The following is an 18806-nucleotide window of genomic DNA, read 5'->3' on the forward strand; positions in this document are numbered from 1 at the left end:
TCTCTGTAATAAAATTACAGCAAAGAAACTGAACGGCAAAGTGAGGCATCAGGGTCTCTCCTGGAACTCTCACGGCTCTGAAATCTCCTGCATGATACTGGCTAAAAGCATGATACTGGCACTTTTTAAAGACACAGGTCTCCTTCCTTTGATGGTGATAAATATTGATGAGAGTGGGAGACTCAGGAAGTTCTTTTTCTTCCAAAACAAACTGAAGGCTAAATTTAAGGCAGAGAAGCGTCAGAGGTGATTATTACACCCGGTCGGCAGCTGCCAGCTCCCTGTCTTTGGTGTTTGGAGAGACAAGGGCGGCCACCTCTGACTTTGACCTTGGGGTTTCGTGTTACTTAAACCGGTTGGCGGCATCAAAGATCCTGCTCCATGAGCGGGATTTGCTACGTTCCCTGGAAGCGCTGGTTACCTTACCCCAGGAAACGCTCCGCATGACTGAGGGTGGCAGAGAAGAGCAGCGGGGCTGGCCTTGCTGCGCAGTCCTTTCACTTCTTCCTGCGATTCGTGCAACATCCCCAGACACTCCACGTTCCGCTCTTGCAAGTCATGCAGCTGTAAAAAAAATACAGGCAGGCAATAAATCATTTGGCCGAGGATGGAAAAGATCAGCTGAAGAAGTATTATCTGGAGATCCCTCAGCCCCTATTTTATGTCCTCTTGCTTTGTTCAAGTACATGCATCATAAATCTAATTCTGAACCATGTCATAGAGGATACGATGAACAGGGCTGTAAATGGAGCTAGGGATCGTTGGGGGTGGGTGGGATTCTTCTACAGACCTGAAGGAAATCCCAGGTTTGTGGAAGAATCTGTAATCTTAAAGAAAGATAAAGCGGGGGATTAAAACTCCCCCAATATAATAGAAACAGCACCTGTAGCTTTAACAAAAGAATGCCCACTAAGCTCTCGGGGGACATTTTGGAGGTTGCTAGGCAACCTCAACGACATTGCTGAGCCTTCCAAGATGAGGTTTTGCTAAAGCAAAGCTGGGGGGAGGCAGGGGTGGACCTGGAGGCCAAAACATCACGGGAAGGGGTCCTCCAATGTTTCAGCATGCTATTTTCAGGAATTTGCCTACTTCTCTCCCCAGCGAGTTTTTCAGTTGACCATTAAATTTTGCCCACGTTGTAAGGAAAAAGTAATCTGATTATGTTTCTTTTCACATATTTAAGAAGAAAAGCCTACGTTCCTGTTCTTCCTTCTTCTGCCAATGGCCTCACATTCCAAATGTGTAAGTAAAAAAACAACAACAAAAACGAACAATACCTCCGCCGTCAGCTGTCTCTGTGCATCTTTGGAAGCTTGCAGATGAAGTTTCAACTCTTCCTTTTCAATGACATGCTGAGGGGACAAAAAGAGTTATCATCACACCCTTCCTCTCCAAATATTCTCTGAAGCAACAACCACTCCCTTCTTGCAACAAATTGTCTGGAACCCAATCCCTCCTTTCCCTGGACTCTAAGGACACAAACCTCTTTGATCTTATGCTGAAGATCTACAATCTGGGCCAAGAGGGAGGAGATCTCTTCCTGATAATGGAGCAGCTCTTCATTCTTTCCTGCCAATTCCTCGCTCATTCGGACGATTTGAGCATTCGTTTCCCCTAAAATATTAAGCAGGGTACATTAAATTCAGACAGCAGCGATATAGAATCTATACTAAAAAGCCACCTCTAGGCTTTCACAGAATACAAAGACGCAACCCCCATGGCACAACAGCCAGGCACTGTCATGACGACAACAATTTTTAAAATATCAGTTACCTGCTGCAGATGAAGTTCAAAAATAGGACTTTTTTGGAAAAGCTCCCATATTTTTGCAAAACCGTCCTTAAGTTCTGTTTTTCTTAATTCTACTAGCTATTTTGCAGTGACCTAGAACTGTAATGGCTCAAAGCTATACTATCATGTATTGTCTCTATTGCTGTTAAGGGTGCTTCTACTATGTAACTGCTGCATCGTTTAACACATTCATGTTTAGATGCTTATGCTTTGTTTCAGCTCTGCATCAGATTTCTAAAGTAAAGGTTCCCTTGCTCGAAAGCCAGTTGAATCCGACTCTAGGGTTGCAGTGCTCATCTCCGTTTCAAAGCCGAAGAACCAGCGCTGTCCGAAGACATTTCTGTGGTCATGTGGCCGGCATGACTAAACACCAATGCGCACGGAACGCTGTTACCTTCCCACCGAAGTGGTACCTATTTATCTACTTGCAATTTCTTGCTTTCGAACTGCTAGGTTGGCAGGAACTGGAACTAGAGTCGGGAGCTCACTCCATCATGCGGCACACTTGGGTCTTGAACTGCTGACCTACCGACCTTCCACAGCCTGCAGTTCAGCGTATTAACCACTTGAGCCACGCAGATTTCTACTTGCTTTCAAATTTCTGCAATCCAGTTCTGCATTGTTTATCTAATGTTCCAGACTGTTGATGATATTGACTTGTATTGTGTAGTCCACCTTGAATCTCAGTAAGAAAGGGAGACTATAAATACTGTAGATATAGTGTAAATACTGTAGATATACTGTAGATAAATACTGCACCCTTGGATTGCTGGACCTATATGATCACAATATTTTCTTGGCTCCCTTACCCACGGCACCCATGTGGGTGGGGGACTGCACTGAAAAGGGGGTGAAGTTGCCCCTTCTCCATCTTCCATAAGCGTAGCTCTGCTGAGACTGGATTTATACCCCGCCCTTCACTACCCGAAGGAGTCTCAGTTGTTGTTGTTCAGTCGCACAGTCGAGTCCGACTCTTCGCGACCCCATGGACTAGATCCCGCCAGGCCCTCCTGTCTTCCGCTGTCCTCTGAAGTTTGCTCAGTTTCATGTTCGTTGCCTCGATGACACTGTCTAACCATCTCATCCTTTGCCGTCCCCGTCTTCTTTGACCTTCAATCTTTCCCAGCATCAGGGTCTTCTCCAGTGAGTGCTCCCTTCTCATTTGGTGGCCAAAGTATTTGAGCTTCAGTTTCATTATCTGGCCTTCCAGGGAACAGTCAGGGTTGATTTCTTTGAGGATTGACTGATTTGTTCTTCTTGCAGTCCAAGGGACTCTCAAGAGTCTCCTCCAGCACCATAGTGTGGGTTTTGGGAGCACAGAAATCAACTATTCCCGGGTAAGGAAGGATGACTGGGGAGGGAAACATGGAAAAGATATGAAGGACCTTCTCAACAAAACTATAATGTTGCCCATACCAGTAAGAAACTGCTTTGTAATGGACTGTCCATGTTGTGACACCCAATCTTTTCTCTTTTAGCTGCGTCTTTGTATATTTTTACAAATTTAAACTAGAAAAATATATCACTTGCTGAGTGTACACATATTCTTATAAATCTAAAGTAGAAAAAATATAAATTGCTGTGTATTAATAATTTATATCAGACAGGACAGAGGGGTTCATGCTTAGAGCGATTACATGGTTATACCGATAGCAGAAGCTTAAAAATCTTCAAACTGGCCCAATTCTAGCATGGCTAACTGGCTGTACAGAACTGACATGGACGTTATGAGAGAACAGTTGATGAATTTATATTCAAAGACAAAAACATACTTCTGTTCTCATCTAGATACTTACGGATCTCTTTGACACAGTCACTGACCAACTGCTGTTCCTTCTCCTCGTAGCTCATGGTTTCGGTCTTCAAATGGCAGGCCTTCGGGGACATTCAAAAGACCTCACGTTACTTTCAAGATGGTCCTACATCTGGACATATTCCATCTTCTCCCACCTCCAAATCAGAAGCTGAATGCAACTGTGCTTGCGAATTAAAACAATTCTGCAATTTGTCTTTTGTTAAGCCGTGCTCCCCTACTTCCGCCTGCTACCTACATACACATGGAAGATTATGAAGATCAGCTGCCCATACTCTGGAATAGACAGCTTGTGTCATAACAGAGGACTCCATTAGACTGAAAATATAGGCGTTCGACTGTACCAATAAAGACAACCCCCAAGGTATATCCAGTTGCCCTGCATGTGGAGCTTTCTGCATGCACGATGGCTGCTGATTGAAGTGGGAAAGTCAGCAATAGGAAACTTCTGCACATAAACACCACATACATGCAAGGGGGTGATACGGCAGGGAATTTGACTGCCCATTCTTTGGTTTACTCATAAATGTGGACTGGATTGCAAACTCCACAAGCAATTGTGGAAAGTATTTTACATAAGAAGATTGCAAATTGTGGAATTGTATTTTACATAAGAACTGAGTACTTGATAACACAAAAAGCAATTGTGGAAAGTATTTTACATAAGAACTGAGTACTCGATAACACAAAAAGCAAAATAACACACAAAAAGTTTGCTTGGTGAAAGGCACAGTGCCCATGTGGGACTGCACGGTGACCATGACAACAATGGTCTTATTTTGAGCTGTGTGCTGATCTTATCGCCAGTTCAGTTTCCAAAGCAAGGTAAATGCAGAGGTGATTGCATACCCGTGTAACAGGTGCCACAATTCATCTTGGCATGCCTTCAAGGGGGTAAAAATTAATGTGTAAAAATCAAACATGTGGTTAAAGTTTAATATGCTATAACAGAATGCACTAAAATGATAAAAAGAGTTCTCACTATGATAGTACCATCAACATTGGCAATATTTAAGCCACAGCTACAACTGTACTTTACGATGACAGAAAGGAACCACGTATGTTTTTAAGACATTGCACACGAGAGATATGAGAAGAACAGCTATGGCTCAGTGGTAGAGTATCTGCTTTGCAGGCAGGAGGTCCCAGGTTCAATCCCCCAGCATGTCCAGTTAAAAAAGGATAAGTTCATAGGTGATCTGAAAGAGCTTTACTTGAGACCTTAGAGAGCTGCAGCCAGCCTGAATAGACCAGGGGTGGCCAAACTGTGGCTCGGGAGCCACATGCACCTCTTTCACACATATTGTGCAGCTCCCGGCAGGGCGGCTGGGGAAGCTAAATATCACTAGCAAACAAATGATAATCGGACAAAGAAACATCATTATCAATATCTGCTTTGACCACTTTTGTTATTATTTTTGGCACTCTCGCTGAATGTTAATAAAAAGCAAACTTGCATATTTCTCAGTAAAAACATGTAATATTTGTTCATGTGGCTCTCAAACAGCTGGCGTTTATTCTGTGTGGCTCTTACGTTAAGCAAGTTTGGCCACCCCTGGAATAGACGGTACTGACCCCGATGGACCAGTGCTCTGATCCAGTATAAGGCAGCTTCATGTGCTCATACGTATGCATATTCAGTTGTGGGAGCAGGGCTACTTTTGGGCAGGAACGCACAGGAACGGAGTTCCGGCTGGCTCCTGAGTTGGCCACGCCCAGCAGGAACTCATTAGCATAACAGGCCACACCCAACAGCAGACACTCATTAGGATTGGCTACATTAGGGGTGTGTGGCCTAACATGCAATGGCGTTCTTGCTACAAAAAAAGCCCTGGGTTTTGACAACAAACAAGGTAAACAGAATAAGAAGCCAAAGGTTGGTGTGGCTGGATGAGCACACTTCTGGTAACACAGGGGTGTGGCCTCATATGCTAATGACCTGTGTTGTCAGGGGTGTGGCCTAATAATACATTTCTGTTGTTGGGTGTGGCCAATTATGCTAATAAGTTCCTGCTGGGCTTTTTCTACAAAAAAAAGCCCTGTGTGGGAGCCAACCCAGATCTTTAATTCACTCATATTTTAGAAATGCACAGTTGGGAAGGAGAAATGTGCCATTCAGTATAACGTGATTATAAGTACACTGAATATCCAGAAGGGTTTGAAGAGGGGGCAATGAATGAGAAATCTTTTAAAAATACGCTTGCGTGATAGAAGAGGTTAATCACACCTAAAGCCAAAGGGAACTACCGTATGCAGCTTCACCATCCTTGTTTACTACAATGGGCAAACAGAGATTTATTACGTTCCATCAGGCTTCTCTGCTTACGTGCCTTGATGAGATTTAGAAATTGATTGTCCTCAGTATACTCATCCTCAATCGAACAGTGGTAAGTAAGCCATCCAAAGGATAGTAATGCAGTTTTCCCCCTATTTGTTCCCTCTTTAACAGCAGGGCTGCAGGTGGATCACAGCCACTGTGTTTTATAGAGAACCCCTCCCCCAACCAGAGCCCATCACACAAAGCTTCAGAGCCTTCCTTTAGTGTTCCTTCTTCCCCGATGTTCGATATGTGGATGTCACTTACCTTTGTTCGAAGAGCCAGGTTCTCTTCCTCCATTTCCCTGAGTTTGTCCTGCAGCATATCCAGCTGCAAGAGTCCCTGAGACAGGTGGAAGGAGTCATTGAAGCGGAGGGGCGTGGAACAGCTGGAGTCGGTCTCACTTTCTTCGGAAGCGATGGACACGACCCGGAGCAGTTCATCTTTCTTCGTCAGCTCGTGTTGCAGCTGGTGGGCCTGAGTCGGAAGAAAAAAAGCTTTTGTTTAGTGAACACGGACGACTTTGCATGGCCCCTATAGCGAGACACGGGATAAGACATCCCCCCACGCCTCATTTCCCTTTGGGGACAGATCAAGATGGGTAGCCGTGTTAGTCTGTCTGTAGCAGTACAAAAGAGTAAGAGTCCAGGAGCACCTTAAAGACTAACAAAATATGTGGCAGTGGACGAGCTTTCATGAGCCACGGAAGTTCATCCCCTGCCACATATTTTGCTAGTCTTTAAGGGGCTACTGGACTCTTGATCTTTTCTACTGAAGAAGTGAGCAGTGACTTACGGAAGTTCCTCCCCTGCCACAAATTTTGGTAGTCTTTAAGGTGCTCCTCCTGGACTCTTGTCCCTTTTCCCCTTGTTTAGTCCACAGTTACTGTGGGGTGTTTTGGACATTACAGCACCATCAAATAAGGATCTCAAAGAGACATTAAGCAAATTGCTTAAATAATCATATTGACTCCATTGCCTAATAAATGAAGCAATTAGTAAAACACGGCAGTTCTGGGGGGGTGAGATGTTCCCTAAATCTGGCCTTAAAGCCAGAAAACGGAAGGAAAGTCCTCTGAATGCTGTGTATTGCGGCCCCCTTTTGTCTTTAACCTTAAGAGCCAGTGGGCTGGATCCGAAGCACAGCCAGGGGACTGCAGAGCGGAACTTCCCCTCCCTGCCCCCTCCCATCGTGGCCCACTGAACCTCCCTCCCAGCTCTGTCCTTGGATGGCCAAAGGAGTCTCAAGGAACAGCATGGCTGGGTAAAGGGATGATTTAGGCTTTTAATTTGTGGTTTGGATTTTAAAACTGCAATACTGATTTTACTGTATATTTCATTGTTGGAAGCCGCCCTGAGCCCTGCTTGACGGGGAAAGGAGCGGGATATAGAATGAATGAATGAACAAATGAACTTTCTGGATGTGGGTGGCAGCGCACCTCAGCTTTGGACCGGTTTCAATCCCTGCATGGGAAGAAGGGCATACAGGGCAATGCTTGAAGTGTGGTGCGAGTAAACTGATCATACAGCAATACACACATCGACTGCCCAGTTGGCATCACCACAGCCGCGTTTCACCCGCTTTCTCCTCAGTAACTCAGTGCGCTGAACTGCTAACTGCAAGAGAGCCCTTGCGCCTGAGCAACCACCCTCTTTCGCTCAGCTCTGTCCCGTCGCACAAGAGCACTGAGAAGACAGGGGCCCTGTCTCCCAATTTGCCGCTTCTGATGCCAATCAAGCAGTACAACGTTTCCCACATCTGGCTTCGGCTGCAGCCGCTCACCTTGTCGAACGCCTGGCCCAGTTGCTCTTCCAGGGCTTCATTTTGCTCCGTCAGCATATGGTTCCGCTTGAGGAGGGCTTGTCCGATTCGAGCTGCCAGCTCCAGGTCCCGGTCTCTCTGCTCAGAAACACCAACACAGAGTTTATTTCTTTCTCTGCGGAGGCTGTGGCCTTCAACCTTTCCAGGCCCAGGCCCCACTGAGCAGCAAGCACGTGACAGGAAGTCATGTGACAGGAAGGGGAGGGCCAGGGATTCAAATTCGATTCAAAGAATGCAAAACATCCATTTTGTTTACTATGTACATATGGTATTTCCTTTAATGCCCATCAAGCGTGGCTCAGGTGTTGTCCCCCAAACCACCCTACCGTATCTAAAAAGACACAAGTGTGAGAATCAAAAAAGAAGATGTGCAACGCGTGGCTTCGTCATGTCTGAAATGGCAGGTGCAAGTCTAACGTATAAGGGACTTGTGGATCTTCTGAGTTAAGACAGGAAAGGGAAGAGCAACACTAAAAGTAGCTTCAAGCAAAAACGAAGGCAGCTCCCTAACAACATTCAGTCTCACCCTGGTTTGTCCCACCAGCAACTGGTAATTCAGAGATCCGCTGCTTCTGAACAAGGAGATCCCATTTGGCATTCTGGTGGCCAATGGGCGCTGATGGACCTATCCTCTGTCAACTTGGCTGGTCTCACTTTTACAGCCATTTCAACCAGCAGCCATTATCGTATTTTACGGCACGGAATTCTATACAGTGATGATACAGACGGTGACCCTCTTAGTCAGAAGGCCGTAGCCTACAGCTGGCAGGAGAGTCTCCTAGCAGATACAGGTGGCGGGGTGGGTAGAGATCTACTGTGTATTTAGAAGCCCTCATCCTTCACTTCTCCCATTTCTTCTGTACCAAGCTTTACGTTTGTGTCATGAGGTACTTTGGTGTAGTGGTTAAGTGTGCGGACTCTAATCTGGGAGAACCGGGTTTGATTCCCCACTCCTCCACTTGCACCTGCTGATGTGACCTTGGGTCAGTCACAAGTTCTGGCACAGCTGTTTCAGGAGCAGTTCTCTCTCAGAGCTCTCTCAGCCCCGCCTACCTCACAGTGTGTCTATTGTGGGGAGGGGAAGGGGAAGGAGTTTGTGAGTCGCTCTGAGACTCTGAGGAAAGGGCGGGGTATAAATCCAATCTCCACTTCTTCTTCTTCTTCTGGGGAGAAAGGCAGTATATGAAAAAGTAACACTCCCTTGTCTACAGTAATATGCTTACACAAATACGGGCACACTCCGTTGACCGGGTGCAGGCAATTAATGCAAGGGGTTTCTCATTAGCATGAAACTTGCAATGGTTACACTGACTGATCAGAAATGGGTCTGCCGTCCCTCCCTGGGACTTATTTAATAAGATACAGGATGAGAGGCAGGCTAGGCGTTTCCGCAGACTCAAGGATTTTATGGAGTGTGATTCGCCTGCCTCCTCCTCTTCTCCCACAGGGGCCTGAAATGCCCCCGATATTCTGCTCTTGGCAGAGAGGGCCAGTTTGGTGTAGTGGTGAAGAGTGGCAGACTCTAATCTGGGAGAACTGGGTTTGATTCCCCACTCCTCCACATGAAGGGTGACCTTGGGTCAGTCACAAGTTCTCTCAAAAGCAGTCCTCGAAAGAGCTCTCTCAGCCCCGCCTACCTCACAGGGTGTCTGCTGTAGGGAGAGGAAGGGAAGGAGATTGTAAGCTGTTCTGATGTGTATTTAGAAGCCCTCATCCTTCACTTCTCCCATTTCTTCTGTACCAAGCTTTACGTTTGTGTCATGAGGTACTTTGGTGTAGTGGTTAAGTGTGCGGACTCTAATCTGGGAGAACCGGGTTTGATTCCCCACTCCTCCACTTGCACCTGCTGATGTGACCTTGGGTCAGTCACAAGTTCTGGCACAGCTGTCCTTGAAAAAGCAGTTTGTGTCAGAGTTCTCTCAGCCCCACCCACCTCACAGGGTGTCTGTTGTGGGGAGGGGAAGGGAAAGGAGTTTGTAAGCCGCTCTGAGACTCCAAGTGAAGGGCGGGGTATAAAACCAATCTCTTCTTCTTCTTCTTCTTCTTCTTCTTCTTCTTCTTCGGGGGAGAAAGGCAGGATATGAAAAGTAACACTCCCTTGTCTACAGTAATATGCTTACACAAATACGGGCACACTCCATTGACCGGGTGCAGGCAATTAATGCAAGGGGTTTCTCATTTCTTCTTCTTCTTCTTCTTCTTCGGGGGAGAAAGGCAGGATATGAAAAGTAACACTCCCTTGTCTACAGTAATATGCTTACACAAATACGGGCACACTCCGTTGACCGGGTGCAGGCAATTAATGCAAGGGGTTTCTCATTAGCATGAAACTTGCAATGGTTACACTGACTGATCAGAAATGGGTCTGCCGTCCCTCCCTGGGACTTATTTAATAAGATACAGGATGAGAGGCAGGCTAGGCGTTTCCGCAGACTCAAGGATTTTATGGAGTGTGATTCGCCTGCCTCCTCCTCTTCTCCCACAGGGGCCTGAAATGCCCCCGATATTCTGCTCTTGGCAGAGAGGGCCAGTTTGGTGTAGTGGTGAAGAGTGGCAGACTCTAATCTGGGAGAACTGGGTTTGATTCCCCACTCCTCCACATGAAGGGTGACCTTGGGTCAGTCACAAGTTCTCTCAAAAGCAGTCCTCGAAAGAGCTCTCTCAGCCCCGCCTACCTCACAGGGTGTCTGCTGTAGGGAGAGGAAGGGAAGGAGATTGTAAGCTGTTCTGACACCCTGAGCGAAGGGCGGGGTATAAATCCAATCTCTTCATCTTCCTAAGAACAGGATTTTTGGGGGGGAGGGGGAGTCTCCATGGCCAGAAAACCTTGCATCCATGGAAACACTCATCTGGATCTGACACGTACTCTCAGATATGTTCAGCAGAAGTCTGCATTGAGGCCTGTTGGGAAACATAACCTAGAAGTGCCTGCTGGTAGAAGCAGGGGAGCCTGTGAGCTACGGAGTGTCCCTTGGTGTCCCCTGCTCCCTTCGCAACATACACCAGGGCAGATCACATCACTCGGCCCGATGCGGGATGCCTCTGACTTAGTGAGGACCAAGATGGCCAACGCGGCCTCTTGGTGGGTGGGCCTCTGAACGCATCGGGGCCTTGGCAACAGCACGATGCCCTGAACATGGCCGCTCTCCCTCTATCGGCATGTCTCTGAAACGTAATGTGGTCCTCTCAAAATTCTTGCCCCGACGCTCCGTTGCTTTCCGGTTGAGACCTCACCATCTGTTAACTACAGGAGTGACGCTTGATAGCACAAGAAATCTGTCAGCTTTATAGCTATGGGGCTGTCGCTTGTGTGTTGTTTTATTTTTAATTCATTTCCTGAGCCTTGTTAATACTGCTAGCTGCCTCACTAATAGCTGCACGGAGAGGTGGGATAAAGAAATATGCGAGTTATGCTCAGGATCGAGCCTGCTGCAATTCAGCTGCCTCAAAACTGAAGTTTCAGAACACTTTTGTTTCCTGAAAACGTTTCGGGGGATCTGGTACTGAAGGATCAATCTGCTGTAAAAACGAACACCGCTAAAGAACAGAAAAGCAGCCGTACCTCCGCCAGCAGATGAGTAACCACTTCCACATCGTTGCAGTTTTTCACCACTTGCTCTCGGCTGTCTGTGCCAAAAACTGAAAAACAAAAGAGCTTCCTTAATGTGGTTCACGCAGAACAGTAATGCACAGGTCATCACGGGAGTCACGTACTTGGGAACTTCACAGAAAACTCATGAGGATTAGTGGGAAGCATATTAAAAACACAGGTGGCTTCTGGAACAATAAGTCTGAGTATGCATAACGGAATTTGAAGCACGAAATAATAACGATATATAATATTTGAGAGCAAAAAGAATGGCAAAAATCTGTAGGCATTAGTTGTTAAGCATGTTAGTGGAACTGGATGAAATGAAAGAGTGCTGAGAAAGAACGACAAAGGAGCTGGCAGCGATGATAAACGAGCCACTTCTATCTCTTGCCGTGGAAGGGATGAAACTTGAGTTACCTGGTGGGCATTTGTGAGATCCAGCCAAGGAAGAAGGAGGGAGTTCAAGGAGAGCTGCTGGAGAAGGACAGAATAAAAAGCAAAAGAGAAAGGAGAAAACAACGACAATTACAAAACTGGACGCTTGTGCATTTTTGTGGTTTGTCTACTGCTATCAGCAAAACGCCCTCGCCCACACAAAGCCGTGCACATTCGACAGCTCGTCCTACTCAAGTGTCCTACTCCTCCAAGGACAATTTGCATTTAGCAAGAAAATCAGAATTCCCCCATGTTTCCAGAAGAACACTGCATGCCGCCCAGGTACTGAGTCCTTGATGGACAGGGTCTGTGCAATAAATGGTTTCTTCAGCAAGCTCCAACAGTGCTAGATACATCTCAGGATCTGGAAAAATCTTTGCCTGCAGTGGCTGGCACACCGTATAACACGACACCCGAGCCTTCCTGGACTGAAGTCTGGCCAGGCAGCAGGTACTTATGTCTTGCAAAACAGAGCGCAAAAGCCCTGGTGGCCCTTTGTATGGAGGCCTAGCATTAAAGAGAGAAGAGATTGGATTTATACCCTGCCCTTCATTACCTGAAGGAGTCTCAGAGCGGCTTACAATCTCTTTTCCCTTCCCCTCCCCACAACAGACACCCTGTGCGGCAGGTGGGGCTGAGAGAACTCTGACTGAGAACTGCTCTTGAGAGGACAGCTCTGAGAGAACTTGTGACTGACCCAAGGTCACACCAGCAGCTGCATGTGGAGGAGTGGGGAATCACACCCAGTTCCCCCCAGATTAGAGTCCGCGCTCCCAACCACTAAACCAGACTGGCTCTCTTGTCCCCTTAAAAACTGTCAAGTAAGAGGGAGCCCATTCTGGGCATGGGCTTTAGGTGGTCACAAGAAAGTATGAGGCAGGCAAAACAAAATAGGAAGGGAGGAAAAAACAAAACAGCCAAGTCAGGCTGTAGTCTTTTTTTTAAAAAAAAGGGTATACTTTTTTAAAAAAGGTACACTAAATCTCACACTAACCCTACACGTCCACGCCATTAAGTACATAAGAGATGCCAATGTTGGATCAGGCCGAAGGCCCATCCAGTCCAACACAGTGGCCAAAAACACCAGGTGCCATCAGGAGGTCCACCAGTGGGGCCAGGACACTAGAAGCCCTCCCACTGTTGCCCCCCCCCAAGCACCAAGAATGTAGAGTATCACTTGCCCCAGAGTCCTTATCTATAGCTTGTGGCTAATAGCCACTGATGAACCTCTGCTCCATATCTATATATCTAATACTGAAGTTGCCCCCTGGTGTGCGGATACCTAAATCCGCGCACCGGGGGCAGCTGGGGGGGAGGGAGAGTTTTGTGCACACGTGGGGCGGGCCCCAGGTGTGCACAAAAATCTAAAAAAAACCCCAAAATATCGGGGGGATATTTAAATCAGAGCGGGGGGGCACAAGGCCTGGGCGGCTGCAGCCGCTTGGCCCTCGCTTCTGAGCCGGGTGGGGGTGGGGATAGCGAGGCTCGGGCGGCTGCAGCCACTCGGGCCTCACTTCGGAGCCGGGCGGCCGGAGGAACAGCGAGGCCCAGTACGCAACATTTTGTTGCGGGTCTCCACTTGTGCTTCTCTAATTCCCTTTTGAAGCTGTCCATGCTTATAGCCGCCGCCACCTCCTGTGGCGGTGAATTCCATGTGTTAATCACTCTTTGGGTGAAGAGGTACTTCCTTTTTTCCTTTCCTCCCACTGAACTTCCAATGGCTTGTGAATGTTTTGGTGAATTTTATTTTAGCTTCTAATCCTTCGAAGGATAAGTGCTCTCACCCCTCCTGTGCTGGAATTTGCGACCTCGCTAGATACAGAGAAGAGGGAGAGAGCGGGAGGCAGACAATGTTATTGACCCTCCCCTCCGCCCACTGGTTAAGGGTGTCCTTGCTGTGCCTAGAAAAGAACTCGGTGGAGCTTGTGGCAAGGGCTAAAATGTAACCGGGGCACAATCTGATTTTAATGTGGAGCAACACAGAAAATGCCGACTGCACATCTAGACCTATTTTGAACCTGACCCAGTGAGGTTTTCTGGGTTAGAGAGCGGGTCTAGGACTGGGAGCCGAGTTCGAACCCCTGTTCAGCTATGAAGCTCACCGGTGACCGTCAGCCAATCACCCTCTCTCAGCCCAACTTAGTTCGCAGGGTTGTTGTGAGGATAAAACCAAAGAGGAGAGGATCTTGTATTTGCCTTGCTCTTCCTCCAAGAAACTTAGGAAGGCAAACAGCCAGACTCATTATTGATGATTTATGGCTTGCTTTGGGGGGGGAAAGGGAAAGAAACGAAGCCCTTGCGAAGAAGATACCATTTCCTAGTCCACGGGATTTGCGGTCTATGATTCAACTTTAGAAATGGTTCAGGAAGAGCTTCGTCCACAATGTCCACCATCAACTACCACCCGACAAAGTACTTGTGCCATTTGAGAATGTTTCTGCAAAGCCCGCAACCAGGACACCCGTTTCCCACAGCGATATTTAAGAGCCCCCTCACCTTGCAGAGTGAACACGGAAAGCAGCTCCTCGTTCTGATTCATCTCCCTGTTATCTAGCGCCATGCTCCAATGCCAGCTCAAGCATGCACACACACATGCAGAGCTAGCTGAGAAGTAGCCGTGCCTGTTCAGTGTGTTTTTGTGTTCTGCGGCATGCAACACGGCGGTGCCACAATAAAAAGCGACCTGGCGCTTGCCCAGCTGTCAATCAAACGAGCATTCTTCGAAGCAGCCGTATCACAGAAAACTGGAGGAGCCAGATTGCAACGTTGTGCTGCCAGCGCAGACCCAGGTGACACAGTGTTCTGGGTGCAAAACAAGCACACTGCCCTAGGGTTCGCTAGGGTTCCGGAACCAAGCAACGCCCATACCAATACACGGGGCTACGATTTGATTTGATTCTTCTGTGTGCTCATACTACTGTCTCCCTGTTGCAAGTTTTCATAAGAGGCTGCTTCAGTCTAAAACTGATCTCGCCCTGTTTCTGCTGATTTCACTCTAAGAACTGTGAAAACAAGAACTGGATCAGACCGGTGGTCCATCTAGTCCAGCATCATTTTACACAACGGCCAACCAGTTGCCCTAGGAGCAGTGCTCCCTCTAAGCTGAGTCAGTGTGAGCCAGCTCACAGGCTTTTAGCCTCTGGCTCACACGTTTTTGTCTTCGCTCAGGAAGGATGGCTCCGCCTGAACCAGTTGCCCATTGATTTCATCAAGTCCCCCCTTCCCAAGTTCTAGTATTACAAGGGAGGGAGAAAAGGTTCTCTCTGGCTGCAGTCACACACACTAAATAACCCACTTTCAATGCGCTTGCCCAACGGAGTTTGCCAGTTCACACAGTAAAATCCAATTGGAAAGTGCACTGAAAGTGGATTAATTTTAGTGTGTGCGATCGCAGCCTCTCTATCCACTCCACTCTGTGCCTAATTTGATAAACCTCTTGCCATACTCCCTGTTTAGTCATTTTTTCTCTAGACTAACAAGCATCTTGTTCCCTTTCAGGACTTGGGACACCAAACTGCCAAATATTTTGGTCCTTCTATACCTTTTGCAATGCTACAACATCTTTTTTTGAGACACAGCGACCAGGATGGTACACAGGAACCCAAATGATGCCTCACTGCAGACCTATGCAGGGGCATTAGAAGAAGAAGGTTGGATTTATACCCTGTGCTTCACTTGGAGTCTCAGAGCAGTTTACAATCTCTTTTCCCTTCTCCCTCCCCACAACAGACACCCTGTGGGGCTGAGAGAGCTCTTTTGAGAACTGTTCTTGAGACAACAGCTCTGAAAGAACTTGTAAGTGACCCAAGGTCACACCAGCAGCTGCATGCAGAGAAGTGGGGAATCAAACCCAGTTCTCCCAGATTAGAGTCTGCACTCCTAACCACTACAATCAAATTGGCTCTTACAGATAGTGACCATTTTATTTTCAGTCCCTTTCCTAATAATCCCCAGCATGGAATTTGCCGTTTGTACTGTTGCCGCGTACTGCAATTTCAAATTATTCTAATGCTACACTAATGCAATCAAACAGAACATGGTTGCTTTCTGCGCGAGCAATGCTTTTGAGTGGATACAATTAATTCAGCATAATTAGGTAACTTGGTTTCAGTGGAAAAAATAGACCTTTCTTTTTTGTAGATCGTTGCTGTCTTCCCTTCAAGGACCAAAGCACGGAATCAAGCAGCTGACAGAATAGAACGAGACAACAGCACAGACATGTTAAAGGCCCAAGCGAAGGTCTTCTTAGTGCATGAAGCTTTTGCTTTACTGGCACTGTTTCGGAGATGGGGGTGAGGAGGTGAAGGAGAAAAATCAGGGTTGCGCACCCACATTTAAAGGGATTTATTCTATTAATATAAGATACATGTACATCAAATGTTTTGCATTTGGTTCCTTATATGGGATATATATTGCCAATTTTTTTAAGAAGGGGGAAGGGAGAAGTAGAAAACTTGCAAATTTCAGTTCTTTGCAATCTTAGAACTGGAAATCGATGGTAAGAAGTTAAGGCGAGAAGAGCAGCAACAGAATGGGAATCGATTGCACAATGCTGCAGAAGTGCAGAAACGGATGTGCTGGAATTGGCCTTGGGCTGAATCTCTTGGGACGCCATCCCTGTGATGTGGCATAATGAATGTTTTAAGAAAACTCCAGAATTAACGGCGATGCCTCAGGCAGAGAAAACCAGACACTGCATTGAAGAAAAACAATAAAAAGCCCAGTAGCACCTTTAAGACTAACAAACTTTATTGCAGCATAAGCTTTTGAGAAACACAGCTCTCTTCATCAGATGCATCTGATGAAGAGAGCTGTGTTTCTCGAAAGCTTACGCTACAATAAAGTTTGTTAGTCTTAAAGGTGCTACTGGGCTTTTTACTGTTTTGCAGCAAGAGACTAACACAGCTAACTCCTCTGGATCTATGCACTGAAGAACGCAAGACTGATCTGGGTACTAAATAATTTCCACAATATGCTGAATACTAGCTATGGGTTCACCTGGAATCTAAAAGTCCATCTGGTTCATGTAAACAAGAAAGCCGCAGCCCATCACACCAAACCATCTTTGATACTGATCTTCTGAGAGTTAGTAACAACCACAAAATTTAAAAACCACGCTAAGACACACAGATTCTTGTGGCTTATAGACACTCTACCATGCACTCCGTCTGGCTGTAGAAAATGCCAGTGCAAACAGCCTGCTACCAATCCTGGGGTTGAAGGGCCCCAGGACTGTTGACGCACAGCTTTAATCTACTGGTCCTCACCAGAAACTATCGCTTGTCTGGAAAGAGGCTCATGTGGCTTTTCGACAAAGGTAAATGATCAGCCTCTGTCCACGGGCTTGCCTCCCACTGGTGTCCATTCAACACATCTAAGGTTTAATAAGGATGTTTCCCGGTTTTGTCCAAATATTTGTTTTTCTGGATTTAGAAACTGAACAGTACACACACAGCAATCCACTTGGTGAAGGCCCTACAGGTTAAAGCTATTTGATCAAAGGGAGGGCGTTACAAAGTTGTATACTTCAATATTTAACCAGTACTGACATTGTTACTGTGCTGTAAACGAAAGCTTTAAGCACCCCCCCCCCCCCAAAAAAAAAAGATTTCAAGGCTTTATTTGTTTTCTGGGCCTTACACACACCTGAAGGTCAATATTTTCAGCTGTAACCAAACAACCATTTTTCAAAAGGCTTGAATTCTTTTTAGCTTATGTGCTAAGCTTTTTAGCTTATGTCTCCACCCCCCTCCCATGTTTATCTGCAACTATGGGTCTAGAGATACAGGGTTTCTTGGTACAAACATTCTGAACCACACACTTCCCCCTCCTTCTGTGTTTTCACCAGTGCTGGCATACAGCCCCACAAAACTGGAAGCGCTTTGGATTCTCTGCAGGTTAACTTTGTACAGTGAGTGACCAATGTCTTGTTTAAGCAAAAAACAATTTTGTAGTCTTCATGCTGACAGCAAGATATTTTTTATACAACTCAAGTTTACAGCTTTGATTATAACTCTGTAAATAGTTATAAAGTGTTCTATCTGGTTTTCCCCCAATGTGCACTGACACATTCGAAGAATCAACAGCCTTACAGAAATACGGCCCAGGTTGCAAACATGTGAACGACTCGTGCACTCCTTGCTTGAAACTGCCCAGAACTTCTACTGCAGAGCATGCATGTCATAAGAGCCAGCGTAATCCAATGGACGGCCCGCTGGACTTGGACCTGAGCTACACATTTCAGCAGAGCATCTACCCACTGTACTGTATGCCTATCGCTACTGCAACGCTTTCAACTCCTTTTACAGCTCAGCTCACAGAAAATGATTTCCCCCGATAAAAACACCAATTTGTGGCTTTTGCATAGACTATTACAATTATAACTTTTAAAAAAAATTCACAGACGAACTTCAGGTTACCAAGCATCCAAGGCCAAAGTTTTTCAAGCTCGCTGTGAGAAAAATCATGCAGACCTATCTAACTATACAGGTTTGCCTGAGCAATATGTGATCTAATAAAAACCAAAATTTTAGAAGTGATAGTCATGAAGTAAACAGGAGAAGAGGAGATACCCTAAGATATTGGTAGGCAGCACGGATGGGAGGACCAGAGAGAGACAGGGAGATGCGGAAAATAAAACATCTCCCCTCCAATCCACTGAAAACCCCACATGGCTCTTTTTGTGCATACTTTCTCCTCCTCTAAGTGTTCCCCTCAGGCCTTGTTTCTTACCGTCAGGGGTCATTTCCTGCAGGAGCGCACAGGAGTGGAGCTCCGGCAGTAAAGAGCCCAGGGGGCGGGCACATGCAACAAGCCCCGCCCTCTGCTCCCAGCAGCCCTCAGTCGGGCCATGAGGAGCAAAAAGTAGCCAGGTAAGTTGCAGAGCCTCCCCTCCCCCCCAATAGCTAGCAATCCAAAACAGTCCAGTGGCACTTTTAAGATCAAATTATATATAGGTACAAGCTCTCCTCTGTGAGGACAGATCTGCACGTTCCCCCCCCCCCCCATATCCTTGAACACAAAAAAATTAACGGGTG

At 46.6% G+C, this 18806-nt stretch overlaps 1 protein-coding gene across 1 annotated transcript in view; it reads right to left on the reverse strand.

Moving 5' to 3' along the window:
- Positions 1 to 18806, reverse strand: part of TRAK2 (trafficking protein, kinesin binding 2) — a 60322-nt gene that overhangs the window by 16711 nt on the left and 24805 nt on the right. The window contains exons 4-12 of the mRNA XM_015425516.1: positions 11752 to 11805; positions 11305 to 11381; positions 7704 to 7820; positions 6189 to 6398; positions 3588 to 3666; positions 1484 to 1614; positions 1278 to 1352; positions 437 to 564; positions 110 to 181 (exon numbers count right to left, since the gene is read on the reverse strand). Coding sequence (XP_015281002.1) covers positions 110 to 181; positions 437 to 564; positions 1278 to 1352; positions 1484 to 1614; positions 3588 to 3666; positions 6189 to 6398; positions 7704 to 7820; positions 11305 to 11381; positions 11752 to 11805 — 943 coding nt within the window. The remainder of the gene's footprint in view (positions 1 to 109; positions 182 to 436; positions 565 to 1277; positions 1353 to 1483; positions 1615 to 3587; positions 3667 to 6188; positions 6399 to 7703; positions 7821 to 11304; positions 11382 to 11751; positions 11806 to 18806) is intronic.

This window comes from Gekko japonicus, unplaced genomic scaffold, assembly GCF_001447785.1.
Source record: "Gekko japonicus isolate JY-2015 unplaced genomic scaffold, Gekko_japonicus_V1.1 scaffold604, whole genome shotgun sequence".
Lineage (NCBI taxonomy): Eukaryota > Metazoa > Chordata > Lepidosauria > Squamata > Gekkonidae > Gekko > Gekko japonicus.